Genomic DNA, 17586 nt, shown 5'->3' with positions numbered 1-17586 from the left:
GTGTAAGCTTTTAATGAGTGGTTTCTGAGAATACCACAGAATAATATGATTGTTTTTAGGCTAACACTCAGCAGTCAGGTAGCTCATGCCATCCATACAGCAGTCCCCTGAGAGCAGTGATGCTCTTATTACTCCTTTTATAGATGAGGCAGTGCAGGGGCTCAAGGGGGTCACTCGTCTGGGCGCTTGTGACAGCGAGTGGAGCCTTGTGAGTCTGCACGGCAGGTGCCTCTGGGGCCCTTAGATGTGATACAAATTTTGGTCATCATACAGTTGACAATTTCTAAAAAGGAATTTTGTACATCAGGGCTTGCATCAAAGCTTTGGGGGAACCCCCTTCATATGTCACTTTCCTTCCTTATTCTGTGTTCTCAGAGCAGGGCAGCCTTAACTTCTCAGAGTCCTGTGGTTGGTGTTCTTGTCAGGGGTCAGGGCTTGAGTGGTACCTTCCCCATTGTGGTAATAAAAATGTCTCCAGATGTTGCCAGATGCCCTGGGTGGGGGGGTATAGTTACCCTCTCTTAAGAACTTGTGCCTTGCATAATGTGTAATAAATGCCAGCTGAAGAAATCCGGCTGAGTGTTCCGTCTTTCTTATTGCACCAAGCATTGTGGATGGCCACGGAGTGACACAGGTGACGTCCTGCCCCAGCATGTCCTTCCTTACACACCACTAGGCCTCTCAGAGCTCACAGAGTCCCCTCTGTCCACGTGCTGCCAGTGCCCTCCAGCCCTGCCATAAGGCCTGGGAGCTGCTTGTCTTTCTTGGAAGGTTGTTCTCAGAAACTGAGCTCTTTGTCCTTAGAAGCAGACACACATTTGGGAGAAGTCACCTTAATTACAAAATGAGCATATGGGACATCCTCAGCTTTGTAGAAGAGTTTTTGCCCAGAAACCTTTTCCTGGCTGACTCGTATTAAGCAAAATCCTCAATGTCTTTTGCTGGGAAGCAAGCAGCCTGGCCTTTGGTAGCAGTGTGGTTTGGACTAAGAATGTTGATGGGATTCTCACCTTTGACTCCTTTCCCTTTCTCTCCAGAAAGGACCGTAGTGTGAAATACCCTGAAGACCTTCCTGTCACCCTTCCCAACCTGCTGAGGTTCATTTTGCATCACTCAGACCCTGCTTCTACCCCCCAGAACTTAGCTAACCCTCCTACCAAAGAGTGTCTTCAGAGCGAGGCAGTCTTCCAGCAGGGGCACATCTCCCATTTGGAGAGAGAGATCCAGAAACTGAGGGCGGAGATCAGCACCCTTCAGAGAGCACAAGTGCAGGTGGAGGCCCAGCTGTCCAGTGCGCGCAGGGACGAGCACCGGCTGCTCCGGCAGAAGCAGACCCTGGAGAAGCAGCACAGCCTGCTTCAGCTACACAGCGAGCAGCTGCAGACCCTGTATGAGCAGAAAACCCACGAGCTTGAGGAGGTGGCCCAGAAGCTCCAGGAGCTGGCCGATGCCTCGGAAAACCTCCTCACTGAGAACACGTGGCTCAAGATCTTGGTGGCGACCATGGAACGGAAGCTGGAGGGCAAGGATGGAGCCGAAAACCTCACTCCCCACAAAGAGGCAGGCTCTGGCCACCCCAACCCTTCGGGTGTCCCCCGGCTACCTGGCGGCAGCCCCCCGCCTTCCAACAGCAGCTCCACACTGGCGTCTGAAAGGAGCAATGAGAACAGGACAGACTAACTTTTACAATGACATGAAGAAATCAGAGATGGAAACTGTACTTTGGGAATATATTTATGCAAATTTTATTGAAATTTATTGTAAATAAAGATTTTCTCAGTGGTCTAGAAAATCAACTTGAATGTCATTCAGCTTTTATTGAACAGGGATGACATCCCTTCCACTTATTGCACAAACTTGGTAGCTTGAGACAAACAGTAGCACAGTCCATTTGAACATTTATCTGAAAAGTTAGTCCGTGTTTTAGTGGCTCAGTGTCAGAGTTCCCTCCCATCCCCCTCCTGTTGCTTCTGTGATGCCATGCAGGATGAAAGGCTGATTTCCTGACTGACCCGTCAGAGGACCAGAACACAACAGTTGGTCTATTCAGAAAGAATTCAACGACAGGTCAGAACTAAGCCATGTGAGTGTGCGGCCCTGGCATCTATGCTAAAAAAAGTAGCTATTGATAAATAGGAACAGTGAGAGCTATTATGTGGTTTTCTCGGCCTCCCCAGGCACACCCAGTTGCCTTGCAGACACCCCCAGCAGTGCCCCCTGCGCCCACGACCCTGACCCGGCACTGGGCACTGCGACTGTAAAGATGTTGCTCCTGGCCACCGGGGCATAGGTGGGACGAGGAACCTCCAGGAGCGAAACCCAGGAGAAAGTGAGGGTTCATCATTTCAAAACCAGAACTTCATCAGCCCCGTGAAAACCTCAGGGCAAGTCTGACAGGCAAGCGGTCGTGTTCAGGGTGAGCCCTGCAGGGTCCCCCGGTTCCCCGGGTGAAGACAGCCTGAGTGTATGCTGCTGGCTGCGGAAAAGTAGAGGTAGAAAGCCTGGAAGTTCTGAGATGCAAGCGGAATGGGTCAGACACCCCTTACACCTTGTACACTGGTCTCCAGAGCCCGTCATCAGAAACCCAGCCTTCTCTTCAATCTTCCACAGGGCACCCTTGAAAGCGGTGGCCCCCTCCAGCCTGCGGGGCCTCGGAGGATCTCCAGGAGAGATCATTTAGGGGCCAAGGGCAGCTCTCCGGTACTAAATAAAGCCCAGTTGCCTTGCAGAGGCTCCTCAGTACCCCCTGGGGCATCTCCTATGGGCTACCCAGCTACCACCCAGTTACAGAGCTGTGCTTCTCCCAACCCCCAAGCTAATACTTCGTGTTTGACCCCCAATTTAAGGGTGTGCTGCTAAAAGGAAATGTTCCCTAAGCTCGCTCCTCCAGGTTCCAGGAAGCAGATCATTAGTTCAACATGCTTGTTAGAGACTTGAGTGGGGCCCGAGGAGCCGCCGGCACCCTGACCAGCGCTCCGTGGTTCAGCCTGGGGTTGGTCCCCAGTTTATTACCACGGATGCCAACACAAGTCACGTTTGAATCACAGTAGTGGGGAACGTGCTCATGGTGGTGGGATCAATAATCTCAGCGAGCTCGCTGAAGTGATACACAAGGGAGACCTTGGAGATGCAGATTGTGGGGGTGCTGGCCCGACAGCCACCAGCTCCTCTCGGTCTTCGTGAAAACCTCATCCTGAACCGGAAATTCCCTCTCCCCGTCGCACCCTCCCCCGGAGGGGGGGCCCACTCAGGGTGCTCATGCACTTGGGGGCTCTTAGAGCAGGGTCACAGGGGAAAGTGAAGTCCCCTCCCCAGCAGGTGGGTGGTGCTCAGAGAAGAGAGAAAACGTGTGTGTGTGTGTGTGTGTGTGTGTGTGTGTGTGTGTGAAAAGGAGGAGGGGGGGACCCTCAAAGTCCCCTCCCCCACCCCTCCAGTGCAGAAAGTATTAAATACAACAAACAGAACCCACAATTTCCTCTTTCCTGGGCCAGCTGGGTTTCAGATAAAAGGTAGCCGCCACAGGCTGTGGTGTTTGTAGCAAAAGCCTATGCCAAGTAATGCTGGGTGAGGACAGCAGCAGGGGAGTGCTCAGCATGCTCATGAAACTGCTCTGCCACCAGGCCGCCTGGCAGCCCTCGGGACGCGCGTCAGCGCGCCCTGACGCGTCCTTCACCGGCTCTCAGGCAGTGGCGGTGGCTTCCTTGCAATAACTCCACTCTCAACAGGAACTGGCATTTAGTGACCCAAAGAGAAGGGGGCATGGTTCTTCCATCCACCGCTAACCAAGCAGAAATCACCAAAGCACCCCAGCTGGTGAGCCATGAGCCTTAAGACAGGTCACGTCCTCTGCCTACACACACAGGTATATTAGAGGTCCCTGCCAAGGGCAGCGTGGGCCTTCCATGTCTAAGACACGCCCCCGTAGCCTTGAGTCAGCTTATTACTACAGCCAGTCCCATGTGCTCTACACGGTATTTTTAAAAAATCAGCAAAAAAGGCTTAAGCACATGCTTCCGGGGCCTATTTACAGTTCACAGGTTTGTGAGTTCACGCGTTACAGTAGTAGCTCCATCAAAAACAGGCTCAGCTAAACATTCAAGTAACAAAAGCACTACGGGGTTGTGAGCCCCAGCAAGGTCAGGCCTGCCCACTGCCTGCAATGGGCAGTCCCACCAGGAGGCCAGGGGGAGGCCCAGGGCCACCGTGTTCTGGCTAAGGACAGCCAAGATCTCGGGAGTCCGTGCAGGCGGTGATGAAGCCCAGCGAGGCCATGCTGGCAAGTGTCAAGCCTTCCTTAGCAAGCGCATCTGTGGTTTTGCCCCTCCCCTGCCTCTCGGGGGGCTGCACACAGGCCTCGGGGTCGGGGCCCCGGCATCCCAGCTCAGCCGTGGACTTCTGGACCATTCGGGGTCAGCTTGGCCTTCCGCTCCACGCACGGTCCCTTGGCGGAGTATTGCACCAGCAGGAAGGGCTCCTTGGTCTCGCCATCCCCCACGATGCTCTCCTCGTCTTCCGACTGGCTGATGCGCTGCAGCCGCAGGTAGCACCAGCAGCCCAGGATCAAGGCCCCCAGGGCCGCAATGGCGATGAGGATGACGATGACCGTGACCACACCCGTGGTGGGGCTGTGGTCCATTATAGACATGGTCAGTGCCTGAGGGGGCTTCCGCAGGAGGAAGCTCGTGGGGCAGTCTGCTCAGCGAGGCTGGAACTCAGGCTGGACACGAGAGCCCTGAAAGACAAAGCAGCGTGAGGCGCCCCTGGGGACCCCACAGGGCCCTGACAGCTCACCGCCTCAGGGGTGGCCGGGGGCAGGCGATGGCCTCGCCCGAAGGGTCTGTTTTTAATCAGGTCTTAAGCCTGACCATCCCGCCCTCATCCTGGTGGAAAGCACACTGGTGGGCTCTCGCTGTTCGTAGCTTGTGACGTCATGAGCGTTGTCTTCGCTCACACTACCCCCTTCCACGTCCTACCCTGGACACCATCAGTGCTCCTGCTGCCAGACGGGAGCCCCTCTCCCCACTCAACCAAGAAGCAGGGAAGGGGGCCCATGCCCTGCACCCCACTGGAAGCTGGAAGAGGGTCTGTTTAAGGTGAATGTTCTGAAGGCCCTGTGTTGGTAGGTGTTCGGTAACCACTCAGGGACCGAGAGGAGCCAGTACTTTGTGACGGCCAGACACAAAGGGACAGGAAGCAGGGAAATGACTGAGTCCCTTTCTCAACTACGCGACAGATGCAACTCAGCTGGGTCCTCCGGAACACCTGGGAGAGGGTGCAGCAGAAGACAGCCTTTGTCCACAAGGGAACGGTGACCAGCCTGCAAAGAGTGCTCAGCAGCCCCGGTCCTGGAACGTGGAGGTGCTCAGGACAGCCTCAGGGAGGACAAGCATGAGGGGACAGACCTACCCTCCCGCAGCGAGCTCAGCCCCCAGGTCCAGGACCCAGACTGCAGACAGCTCCCCGCACCAGCGCCTCTCACTACAAATGCATGAGGGCCGTGCCAGGAACACGGGACTGGGTGCCAGGATGCTACGTCGGGCAGGGCAGGCAATGCCCAGGGAGGTAAGGCCGACGCTGAGCCAGCAGGAAGAGCCAGGCCCCAGGGAGAAGCATTCTGGCTGGGGAATGGCAGGAGAGGGCCTGCTGGCAAGTGCAGGGGCGGAGGGCGGTGGGTGGCCGGAGCATCAGCTGGTGGGTGGGGGCCAGGAGGGCACGCTGGACCACCACCTCCTGGCCGCTGCCAACCTCACACAAGCCCCTGCAGCTCGCTGAGCCTCAGAGCCCTCCTCTGTTGCTGCTGAGGGGTGAAGGCGAGCCAGCCAGCGGTGGGAAGCGCAGCAGGGAGAAGAAACCCCGACTCTCTAGGTGACCACTCGCTGAGGCTGGAGGTGCCCAAGCTAGCAGGCTCCCCGGGTCCCAAGACCCTGCCCCTTGCAACGTCTCCTCTCCAAAAATGAAGCAAATAACAGTAACGAGCCCCCGCGTGTTGGAGAAGCCGAGCCCCCCGCGTGTTGGAGAATCCGGTGCCACCCTCGGCGCTCAGTAAGGGCTGGCCGCTGTATTCAGCTCCCCGGAAAGGTGGACGTTAACACAGGGAGGCAGCGTTGGAAGGGAAGGTTTTCCCTCCCGACACGATGGAACCTGCCGTCCTTGAGCAATAACGGCCTTAATTAGAAGTGATTCTTACCCACACCGAGGAGACTCGAGGAGACTCCCGGCCCATCCAAGTCCAGGCGTGCCTGAAGGTCAAAGGCAGCTACGTCCACGCCCCTGGAGTCTGTCCAGGGACCAGCGCCACTCCCCCCAGGATGGCCCTGCCACCCGTGCCCACATCCGCAGAGGTGCCCTGGGCAGGAGGGGGGGCGATCCCCCTTCTTTCCAACTGCAGGGTCAGGCTGCCGCTGCCACTCTCGGCAGGCTCCCTGGCCCCCCTGTGTGGGTCCACTGCAGCCGATGCCCCCGTCACCCAGAGGAGAAGCCCAAGTCCTCCCGGGGACCTACAGGGCCTGACCGAGGCGTCCCCAGGCCCGGCTTCTCCCCAGCCACACTGACCCTGCCGCCTCTGACCTCCAGGCCTTTCGCCAGGCAGGTCTCTCTGCCCCGCCGCTCTGCTCCCCTCACCCTGCTCAAGGGTTCCCAGCCAGGGTGACTAAGCCTCCCAGGGGACATCTGGTAATGTATGGAGACATTTTTGTTGTCACGGCTGACAGTGAGAGGTTCTGCTGGTATGGAGTGGACAGAGACCAAGGATGTGCTAAACATCCCGTGGTGCAGGGGACAGCCCCCACTAACAGGGATCCGGCCCCAAATATCAACAGTGTGGAGGGTGGTCAGTCCAGCTCAGGGAGGGATGCCTTCCAGGCCCCGCAGCCCAGGAAGGTCTCGTCCTGCAATTGCACCTGCGCCCTCAGGGCCCTTGCCTCAGTGCAACCCTGGCTTCCACAGCACGGCCATCTGGTTGGCACCTGCCTCCCCCATCAGGCTCCAGGAAGGGCCCTGCACACTTGCGTGCTGCCAAGTGCACAGCCTATCCTGGCCTCTTCCCTGGCACCTCCAGGGCTGCCATCAACTCCCCCCACCCCTCTTGGCCTGTCCCCTCGGGCCTCCAGACAGGACAGGTCTCCTCTCTACCCCTCGATGGCCCACAAGCTGTGTGGGGTGAACCTGTCCCCAACCCCCTGCTCTCCGCACGAGGGAGAACACTCGCCTGCCTTGTCCCTCCCCCTGGACTTCTTGGGTCCAGTGCCTGCTGGGGTGCCTGCCCTCCTACCAGGCCCCTGGATAGGAAGGAAACGCAGTATCAATTCAGAACGGGAAGTATGTGTGTGTTTGGGGGCAGGAAGTAGGAAATCAAACAATGCAAGCAAGCCCTGAGGGGGGGGTGTCCCCGGGGGACAAACCTGCCTGGGAGCCTCACCAGTCCGGGAGGGAGCCGCGTGGTCCTGATGGGGAAACTCAGGCAGGGGCCGCTCTAGCTCAAAGGGACCCTTTGAGAGGACTGGTGACCTCAAAACCCTGTCTGCTGTCCCGGGGCCAGGCCAGGAGGACGCCCCCCCAAGTGCACAGAGCCAGGTGACCAAGCCATGGGCATGCCTGGCTGTGCTCGCTGGCGCCTCCCCCCCCCCCCCCCCCCCCGCCCCCAGTGCATTTGTTTGTCCCTGCATTCACGCAGCAGGTATTTCCTGAGAAATGACAGTTTAAAAACTCTGCTCACATCATCCACTGCTCAGAACCCTTCCTGGCATCAGCAGAGAATCAAAACTCCCAGCCTCCCCAGGCTTCTTCGCACCCTCCCCGCCTTCCCACCTCAAGGCCTCTGAACTTTCTGTTCCTTCTACCTGGAATGTTCTTCTCTGTCTCATGACTGGCTGGCTCCTTTCTGTTATTTGGGACTTTCTCTGTGGGTGCCTCTGGGAGGACACCTTCCCAGACCACCCCGGCTCCAGATGCGCCACCACCCCACACTTGCCACTGCCTTGCATTGCACGGCTTCATTTTATTCCCTAGTGCTCTCTGCTACCTGAAGTTCTCTCAGGTCGAGAACATGCTTCCTTGGCTGCTGTTGCCTTGGTGGACTCTGAATCTGTAAGAGGAGGGCACTGTCCCTCTGGCCCACCATGGATCCCCAGCCCTTTATCAGCACACAGCAGGTGCTCAATAAATGTGTTCCAAGCCCAGAGACCCTGCCCTCATGGGGATCATGGTCTGCAGCCCCCACCCCTGAGCCAGCTCTCCAACCCAAAGCCACTCCCGGGACCCTCCACGTGGGTCCCCCCACCTGCCCCAAGAGACCCCAGGAAGCTGGCATCCTGAGTGTGTGAGGGCAGGCGGATTCCCAGCAGGCCTGAGACCTGAAGGGGCAACTGTCTCCACATGCTGGGGGGCAGGGAGGGGAGGAAGCCACAGAGAATCAGAGCCCAAAGGGAATGTGAAGCGTGATGGCAACTGGCTGGTTTTCCCTGAGCCCCGGTGTCCTGGGCTGGACGCTACCTGCTTGCTTTGCCTCCCCTGGCTTCCCTCCTGCCCTTCTGAGCCAAGGTATCTCCTGCAGGTCAGCTGACCCTTCACCCTGATCCAGGAAGGGCCACACCTGGGCTGGGTTGACGCCCAGGATGGCACCTGGGAAACCTGCACCCTCACCCCCACCCCAGAACAATTACCTAAGTAGTTTAACACTCATTCCATACAATTGTTTCATCCTCCCAACAACCCTGCGGCTCACACTGCTCACAGCTCTGGGTTCCATATTAGCAACTGAGGCACGAGTTTGAGTGGACTGCCCGAGTGAGGAGCCAGCATGCAGGACCTGACCCTACCTGGGGCCCAGAGATCAAAAGAAGGGGTCTTCCAAGTGCAGAGGGCAGGCCCACCTGGTGGTCAGAGCCCAGCCAGGCGCCTGCAGGCTCTGGGTGCTCTGGGGGTGGGCGACAGGGCATCCTTCCCCAGCCCAACCTCTGTAGCATCACCTTGCCAGCTCCCTCAGTCAGGACAAGGGCTGGCATTGGGATCCCCCAAAACATATAGGACCAATCCTCCACCCTCCCGCTCCGTGGCCCTGGCCCTCAGATCTCACCCACAGCTCCTGGAAAAAACAAGCTCTAAAGCCTAGCTTCGCCAGTCCGTGGGCGCCCTCGGAGCTCCCCACTCCCTGCCCCCTTGCCCCCTGGTGGGTTCAAAAGGACAGTTGCGGGTAGACGCCTTCCACTGTCCTGCTGTCCCTCAGAGTTCATGGTTTAGGTCTTCCCCAGTGTAACGCTGGGTTCCAGTTACCTGCCTCTTTGTGAGGCCCCCAAAGTGAGCCCTAGTTAGCCCCAGGCCACGGGTGACTTTACACACTTGGGCCCAGGCGGACCACAGCTAGTGGCAGAGCAGATTCAAATCCCCGCCATCCTCCCGCCCCTACTGGGAGCTGTTCTGACCTAGCCAACCAAGCAAACTGCTCCTAAACGGCAGAGTCGCAGTGTGCAAAACGGGAATGAGGTCCTGACCTCAGCAGCCAGACCGTGGGGAGGATGAGCAGTGATAAGAAATGTGGAAACGGAAAGGCCAAGGGGCCACTGGGTTTGCACCATCACCAGGCACTACGCCTTTCTTGGTGCCCGAGGGAGGACAGTGAGCCCTCAGTATCACCTCCGCCTTCCACCAAGGACCCACCTCCCAGGAGGGTAGGCAGCCTGGTCCGGGCTGACACCACAAATAGCCTCTCCCTCAAGGACACCTGCCACCTTCTTCTCGCTTAACTGAGCATATCATGGGTGTCACCACGCCCAGCAGGACACCAGCTTGCCACCCCCACCCTCCTGCTTATCGGGGGCCAACCCCTCCACCTGGGGTGGGATGGGGCAGGGGGCTTGCAGGAGCGCCGCTAGGGGTTAAGCCATGCCCTTGGGCAACAAAGCCACCTGCAAGGTGTGCCAACAAGCCGGACTCAGCCTCTTCAGGGGACTGCAGTTCACAAACCAGAAACGTCTGCTGCCTAGTTTCTGATTAGGAACGTAGGATGGTATATGGAGGACAGGGCACTGGTGGCCACAGTTGGGACACAGGTGAAACATCTACTCTGCGCCAGGCCCAAGCAGGCACTGGGACCCAGGGACGCATGTCACAAGGCTCCTGCCCTCCAAAAACCAGGACCAAGAACAGCAGGGCAGGGATGCCAATGGGAAACTAAGCGTTCCACGTAGCTGGTGCCATCTCAGCCTCCCCTCGCCCACCCAATCACACCCCATCCTCTAGAAGAGGAAGCTTGCACCAGAACTCCCTGGGTTCCCTGGGGGCAGAAGAGGAAGCTGGTGCACTTAGCCCAGGGACTGCCCCAAGCTCAGGCTGGGTCTCTTGGGGCCCCAGCCTGAGGCTCATGACCCACCCTGTGAATCAACCACTGGTCACTCTCACAGGGTCAGCCCCACTTGGCCAAACAACTTTGGTAATAACAGTAGATGCCTGACGAAAGTTGCGGAGGATTCCAGACACCCGGCAGCTCAACACTTCCCACAGGCCCTCTCTCCTTTCCGCCTCAAAGCAACCCTAGTGTCATTACTACGCCCACTCTGCAGATAAGGGATCTGCGGCTCAGAGAAGTCGAGCCAACTGCCCAAGGTCGCACAGCTCAAAAGTAGCCGCAGCAGGAATCCAACCCAAAGCAGCCCGGATCCCGCATCCCAGATGTCAACCCTGGCACAGAAGTGTCACATTCTCGACCCCGCAGCGCCCCACTCCCCTGCCTGAGGCTCAGGGGCCAGGTGAACCCCAGGGCAGCCCCGCAGGGACAAGGGCTCATGCTGGGGACACACGGATGACAGGCGCCGGGCAGCTACCGCGTGCCGAGCGCGGGCGACGAGCAGGCGCGGGGCCAGGCGAGCTCCAGCGCCCTCTCCTCTCACCCTCTGCCAGGCGACGCCGTCCCCCCCACTCTGACGCTGGAGGGCGGGAGGAAGGGGCCCGGCCCCCCGGGGCGGCAGCTGGAAGAGCAACTCCAGTCGGCCCGACTGGGGCGGGCGGGGGGGACGGGGAACCGCGACACCCAGTCGTGCCCACGCCGCGCAGTCACCGCCGACGGAACTCGGCGGCCCGTCCTCAGTCTCCGCACCTGCGAGATGGGCGCAGGCCCCGCACTCCCACCCGGAGCCCGCGGAGCCCTCGGCGGCGGGGCGGGGGGCGGACCGCCCCGGAGGAAGCTAGGACGCCCGCCTCCTCCGTTAATTTAAACATCCCGAGGCGCCCCGAGGAACCCGGCGGCCGGCCGGGGGCGCGGAACTGCGGGCTGCGGCGTGCGGAGGCCCGGGGAGGGGGGACGCCCGCCCCCCGCCAAGCGGCCGCCGCCCGCCGCCGCCCGCCGCCGCCTCCTTTGTCCCGATCTCGCCGCAGCGCAGCGGACAAAGAACCCCCGCCCGCGGGCGCGGCCCCCGCGCGACCTGCCCCCGCCGCGCCCCCGCCCGGGCCGCCCCTCCCCCGCCGCGGGGAGCACCCCCTCCGCGCCGCCCCCAGCCCGGCCGCGCCGCCCCGCGCCGCCCCGCGCGCCCCCCGCCCCTCCCGCCGGCCCGGCCCCGCTCACCATGGCGCCGCCCGCAGCCCGGCCGATCGCCCCGCAGCAGCCCCGGGCCCGGCTCCGCCCGCCCGCCCGCCCGGTCCGGCCGCCGCGCACCGTCGGGACGCAGCAGCCCCGCTCTGCGGCGGGCGGGGCACCCAGGCTCCGCCCCTCGGGGGCGTGGCCCGCGCGGGGAGCCAATGGGAGCCCGCGCTGGGACGGCGGGGCGGGGCCGGCCGAGGCGGGTCACGTGCGCGCGGGGCCGGGGCGGCTCCGGCGGGGCGGGGGCTGCGCGCAGCTGGCGGCCCCGGGGGCGGGGGGCGGGCGGGTGCGGGGCGCCCCTGCAGCCCTCCCTCCCACGCCCCGAGGCACAGGGGAAACTGAGGCAGGCATAGAGCGCCGTGCACCCTGGGGCCAGGAGGGAGGCGAGACCTTGCCGTTGAACCTCCTGGTTTGGGGAAGGAGCAGATCATTCACTCACTCTCTCATTCATTCATGCATCATCCGTGCGTCGGTTCCCTTCACCCTGCGGAGCACCCCCCCCCACGGGTGCCGGGTTCGCGGGGGGCTGTGCAAACAGCCCCGAGCAAGACCCACACGGCCCCTGCCCCGCGGAGCTCTCCTTCGGGGGCCAGCGGAGGCTGCAGGCACTTCGCACGCCTTGGCCCATCGCAGTCAGGGTGCTCACTCCTTGATTCGGCTCCCACCCAGGCCGCGCCCCGTGTTAATGGCTCAACACATTGTACAGACTGGACCCCGCGGAGGAGGGACTCACCCATTTTACGGATGGGGAACCCGAGGCCCCGAAGTGCTGAAGCACCGCAGTCCCCTCGTGATGGAGGCCGAATTCGGGGCCAGGCCTGTCTGCCTGCCTGCACACACGGAGGTGCCTGCTAGTGCGCTCATCTGCACTGGTCCACCCAAGAAGGCAGTGCAGCCAGAGGACAGTCCCTTGGTGGCCAGCTGGGGGCAACAGGAGGGGTGACAGAGGGTCCTTCAAGTCCTCAGGGCGCTCACGGCTTGGAAGGCAGGAGGGGTGCAGGTAGGGAGCCCCTCCTCCTGGGAGCTGGAGTGTGTGTCTGCTTGTAAATGTTTTTCTCAGGCCCAAGCAAAGGCTCTGGGAGAAGATGGAGGGCCCAGCTCACAGGCCCGGGGCCAGGCCCTGCTCACAGTCCCCACTCCAGCGTGGCTGGTGGCTGGCCTCTCCCTGCAGGCACCCCCTGCCCTGAGGCCTTGGCCAGTGCCATTTCGTCCTGCTGCAACATTCTTGCCTTCATCTTTCAGGTATCCACCCAAGAGCAGGCCCCTTCATTATTCTCCCTCCCCGTGCATTGTGAAATGGTACGTTTTTGAGGGTGTGTGATTCACTTTTGGTCGGTCTCTCCCACCAGGCCTGGGTCTGTGCTGTTCACTGCCATGTCTGCTGAACAGAACACACAGTAGGTCCTGAATACATGGCTGATGAGTGAGTGAGTGAACTCCAGGCCTGGCACAGCTACACCCTAGCCAAGGGAGTCAGGTGCAGATGGTGAACCAGAGGTGAAGCAGGAATGGGGGACAGAGAAGCAGAGAGAAGCCCAGCTCCAGGTTAGCTATCCTCGAGGCCAGATCAAGCATCTCAGAACAGCTCCCGTTCCTGGCTCTGCCTCGCGCGCTGCCTTCAAAGGCTCCTGCCGGGTCACACACCTAGGAGCTCAGAGCAGGAGGAAGCAGGTTCTTCCCACAAAGCCAGTTCCAGAAGACTCTGAAGTCCCAGCCTTGAGTTGGCAGAGAGCTCATTAGCAGGCTCAGAACCCCAGAGCCAGGACTGGCAGATGACGGGAGAGGTAGGGACACTTTGGGGGGAAAGACTGGGTTGGGAATTAGTGAGGGGAATGGCACAGGACATAGAAGTTGAAAGACCAGCCTTTCCTGCTGGGCAGCTTTGAAAAAGCACCCTACCCCTCTCTATCCTTCAATATCTGAAAATCATCTGAAAATGGGTGTGGAAGTAAGGTCTCCATCACAGCGTGGGTGTGAGCCCATCAAGGGTTTAGCGCAGAGGAAGCAATCCTATGCATTCACTATTAACATTAGTAACAGGGTCAGACAGGTGTGGGGTGAACTTGGGCTTCCCCGTGGGAAATCAGACCTCTCTGGGCCACAGGCTTCTTGTCCCATCAAACCCACCTGTGGGATGCTGAGAGGTGGGGAGCTGGGAGCCGGTGACCTGGGACCAGCTTTTATCTTGCCCCGAGTGAGCGGTTTCAGTAACAACAGAGTGATAAGTCATAATAATAGCAGGAAACAGCAAGCACCACATATGCATAAGCACATTTTAATCCTATTTTACAGATGGGGAAACTGAGGTATAGAACTCGTCTGGAGGTCTTGTTGAAATGCAGGTTATGGCTCTGTAACTCTGGGCCTCAGGTTCTGCATTCCTCACAAGCTCCCAGGTGATGCTGAAGGTTTGTGAACCACACTCGGAGCAATGAGGGGCCACTCTCTAGACACTCACTAGGGTTCACACAAAGCCGTGAGCACTGAGCCTCATGTCACCCCACTGGGTAGGCTGCAGAGTCCAGCACTTAACCTTGGCTCCCACAGCCTGCCTGGCCCCAGCTCTATCCCCTGCAGAGCAGAAGCAGGAAGTATAGCTCCCCTCCCCAAGCCCGTTTCCTCTCTCAGGGCCCCTACCATCTCCCTGGGAGGTGACATCTGGCCCTTAGAACCTCCCAGCCCCCAGCATCCCAGGGGTCCTCCCTGTTGATGGCAGGAGCTTCTCAGTTGCTCATTAGCCAGGAAGATAATTACAGGCGGGGGATGAGTTCACCCGGGCTCCCTGGGGCTTGCCGGGGCCCAGCTGGGCCTGCCCCATGCTAGCCCTCCCCGTGCCTGCTTCCCTGGGGGGCTGGAACATGGGAGGGGCTTGCTGGGGGTAGAGCAGTCTCAGCCAGCCTCGGGGGCCTCTGGCTGGGCCTCTCTGCCTAGCTGGGGCTCTCAAGGCCTGGCAGGCTGAGTCTGCTCCTAAGGCATCCCCCCTACCCCCCCTTAAGGGTTCCAGGCCTAAAAACAAAATGAAAACTGCTTGGCCAGAGGGGAGTTTCCTGAAGGGTGAGAGGTGACCCACTGATGAGTTCTGCAGGGTGAGGTTAGGGTGGGTCACAGAGAAGGTGGCACCTAGCTCTGAATCACACAGCAATTCTCCTTCAAGGGGAAAAAGTTTCACTTACTGTTATGCTGCTTTCACATCCCCTGAGCCCTGGTGCAGCCCTGATAGGCAGTCAGGAGGGGGATGCCGGGTTGGATCAGCGGTTGAGCCTCTGCCTTTGGCTCAGGGCATGATCCCGGGGTCCTGGGATCGAGTCCCGCATCAGGCTCCCTGCATGGGGTCTGCTTCTCCCTCTGCCTGTGTCTCTGCCTCTCTCGAATAAATAAAAATATATATATATGAAAAAGACAGCCAGGAGGGAGCAGGCCTTGGGCTCACAATCTTGCTCCGTCTCCACTCTTGAGCCAGAATTTCACAGCCTGTTGTTTTCTGCCTATTTATGTTTACAGTCTCCTTCTATTTGTGGCACAGGTATCACTTTTCCATTTATCGTAGTGACATACTCATTCCTTTTTAAATTAATCTATTTGTGGAGGGGGGAGATGTGAGTCACCTTAAAGCAGAATGTAATAGAAGTAGCTGTAGAGGTGGCATGGGGACGTGGAAGCAGTGGGGATGGTGGCAGACGGTTGGATGAGGTGGGGAACCTGTTGGAGCTGAGCCACCCACAGCTCAGGCTCCCCGCCATCCCCGGACTGCTGTGCAGCTGAGCCCCGGCTGGGAGACTGAGATGTCCCCCGGGCTCCAGTGTCCACAAGAAAATTCTATCTGGGTGGTCATGGGTTGTGTAGGAGCTGGGTCGGCTCTGGTCTTCATTCCTGGGGTCTGTGGTGTCAGTGTGATGAGGAGCAGACCAAGGGAGGGGGGATCAGCATGCCTCACCACACCCCTACTTCCCTGGGGCTGCCCTATGTTTCCATCCATGTACTCCCCCTCCCCTCACCACACTTGACCGCCCATTAATCCACCCGGTCACTAAGTTATTCATCCAACCAGTCTTTATTGGGCACCTGCTATGTGCTGAGCCCTGTGCTGGGCACTGGGGAGATAGCCGTGAGCCAGACAGGTAGAACTCAGGTTATGAACTTCAGATACACAGAATTATGGGCACATCAGAATCCAGATCATGGTGTATTCTCTTTGGTCCTTGCATGACCCGCTCTTATTAAAAATTTCTGCGATTAAAAATAACCCCAATAGGGGGATGCCTGGGTGGCTCAGCGGTTGAGCATCTGCCTTTGACTCAGGGCGTGATCCTGGCATCCCAGGATCGAGTCCCACATCGGGCTCTCCTTGGGGAGCCTGCTTCTCCCTCTGCCTGTGTCTCTGCCTCTCTCTGAATGTCTCTCATGAATAAATAAATACAATCTTTAACAAATAAAATAAAATGACCCCAATCATGTAATGCACACCCACCAGCCCGTCGATCAAGAGCTAGGACCCTAACAAAGGCCAACATCTGATCCAGAGGTACCCCCATCCCATCCCTGCCCTGAATCCTGTCCTCTTCACTCCCTGCTTTCATGTTTGTCCAGCTTATTCATATCTACATCCTAAAAGTACACAGGCACACCTCGGAGATACTGTCGGTTTTGTTCCAGACCAACGCAGTAAAGCGAATATCACAATAAAGCAAGTCGGATGAATTTTTTTAAATTTCCCAGTGCATGTCAGAGTTATGTCCATGCTGTAATGAAGTCTATTAAGTGTGCAATAACATTATGTCTTAAAAAAAAACAATGCACATGCCTTAATTGAAAAAATTTCTTTATTGCTAAGAAACACTAGCCATCATCTGAGCTTTCAGCGAGTCATAATCCTTTGGCTGATGTAGAGTCTTGCCTCAGTGTTGAAGGGTGCGGACCGATCCGGCTGGTGGGTGCTGAAGGTGAGGGTGGCCGTGGCAGTTTCCTAAAATAAAATCATGAAGTCTGCTGCACCTATGGATTCCTCTTTTCCTAAACAATCTCTCTGTAGCATGTGATGCTCCCTCATCGCATTTCACCCAGAGTAGAACATCCTTCCAAGGGCAGCCCGGGTGGCTCAGTGGTTTAGCGCCTGCCTTCGGCCCAGGGTGTGATCCTGGAGACCCGGGATTGAGTCCCACGTCGGGCTCCCTGCATGGAGCCTGCTTCTCCCTCTGCCTGTGTCTCTGCCTCTCTCTCTGTGTTTCTCATAAATAAATTTTAAAAATCTTAAAAAACAAACAAACAAACCCATCTTTCTAAACTGGAGTCAATCCTCCAAACCCCATCGCTGCTACTTTATCCACTAAGTTTATGTCATATTTGCAATCCTCTGTTGTCATTTCAACAGTCTGCCCGGCTTCTTCTCCAGGAGTAGATTCCATCTCCAGAAACCGCTTTCTTTGCTCATCTGCGAGAAGCAAGTCCTCATCCCTCCCCGTTGTATCATGAGATTTGCAGGAATTCAAATATAACAATAATGAAAAAGTTTGAAATATTGTGAGAATTACCAAAATGTGGCACGGGGACTCGAGGTGACCAAATGCTGTTCGGAAAATGTCACCCGTAGACTTGCCAGACACAAGATCGCTGCAGAAAACATAGTATCCGGGAAGCACAATGAAGCAAAGTGCAATTAAACAAGTTATCCCTGTGTTTTTAGTTTTAGTCTCTTCCTACTAACCTTATTAAAAGAGTATGTTAGTCTCCCAGGGCTGCTGGGACAAATGACCACAAACTGGGTGGCTTAACACAAGAGAAGTATCTTCTTTCCCTGTCCTGGAGGCCAGAGGCCCGCTGTCAAGGTGTCAGCAGGGCCACATTCCCTCCGAAGGCTCCAGGGAAGGATCTGTTCCCTGCCTCTCCTGGCTGCTGGTGGCTGGCAGACGTCCTTGGCTACCCTTGGCTCGTGGATGCTTCACTCCAGTCTCGGCCACTGCTGTCACATGAGTTCTCCTCTGTGTGTCATCGCCTCCCCGCCCCAACCCAACGTTACTGAG

At 58.3% G+C, this 17586-nt stretch overlaps 2 protein-coding genes across 11 annotated transcripts in view; one reads left to right on the top strand and one right to left on the bottom strand.

Annotated features, from left to right (window-relative positions):
• The window catches only part of TXNDC11 (thioredoxin domain containing 11), a 63887-nt gene extending 62091 nt beyond the window's left edge, over positions 1-1796 (top strand). For all 8 annotated transcript variants that reach the window (XM_072835812.1, XM_072835809.1, XM_072835811.1 and 5 more), the window contains one exon: positions 1038-1796. In XM_072835812.1, coding sequence (XP_072691913.1) covers positions 1038-1680 — 643 coding nt within the window. In that variant the 3' untranslated portion in view covers positions 1681-1796. The remainder of the gene's footprint in view (positions 1-1037) is intronic.
• On the bottom strand, positions 1722-11643 carry SNN (stannin). 3 transcript variants are annotated; one of them, XM_072835817.1, is made up of 2 exons: positions 11555-11643; positions 1722-4732 (listed from the first exon to the last, which is right to left on the bottom strand). In XM_072835817.1, the coding sequence occupies exon 2, from the start codon at positions 4643-4645 to the stop codon at positions 4382-4384; it is 264 nt and encodes an 87-aa protein (XP_072691918.1). In that variant the 5' UTR covers positions 4646-4732; positions 11555-11643; the 3' UTR covers positions 1722-4381. The 3 variants fall into 3 exon arrangements, with proteins under 3 accessions (XP_072691918.1, XP_072691920.1, XP_072691919.1); XM_072835819.1 differs by lacking the exon at positions 11555-11643 and adding an exon at positions 11090-11262; XM_072835818.1 differs by lacking the exon at positions 11555-11643 and adding an exon at positions 10884-10998.
• Between the last annotated feature and the right edge of the window lie 5943 nt (positions 11644-17586).

The sequence above is a fragment of the Canis lupus genome, chromosome 8 (assembly GCF_048164855.1).
Source record: "Canis lupus baileyi chromosome 8, mCanLup2.hap1, whole genome shotgun sequence".
Classification (NCBI taxonomy): domain Eukaryota; kingdom Metazoa; phylum Chordata; class Mammalia; order Carnivora; family Canidae; genus Canis; species Canis lupus.
This window is presented reverse-complemented; position numbering and strand designations above follow the sequence as displayed.

Bases quoted from the DNA above. Each gene is read 5' to 3' on its own strand.
- SNN (XM_072835817.1), bottom strand. From the start codon at position 4,645: ATGTCTATAATGGACCACAGCCCCACCACGGGTGTGGTCACGGTCATC.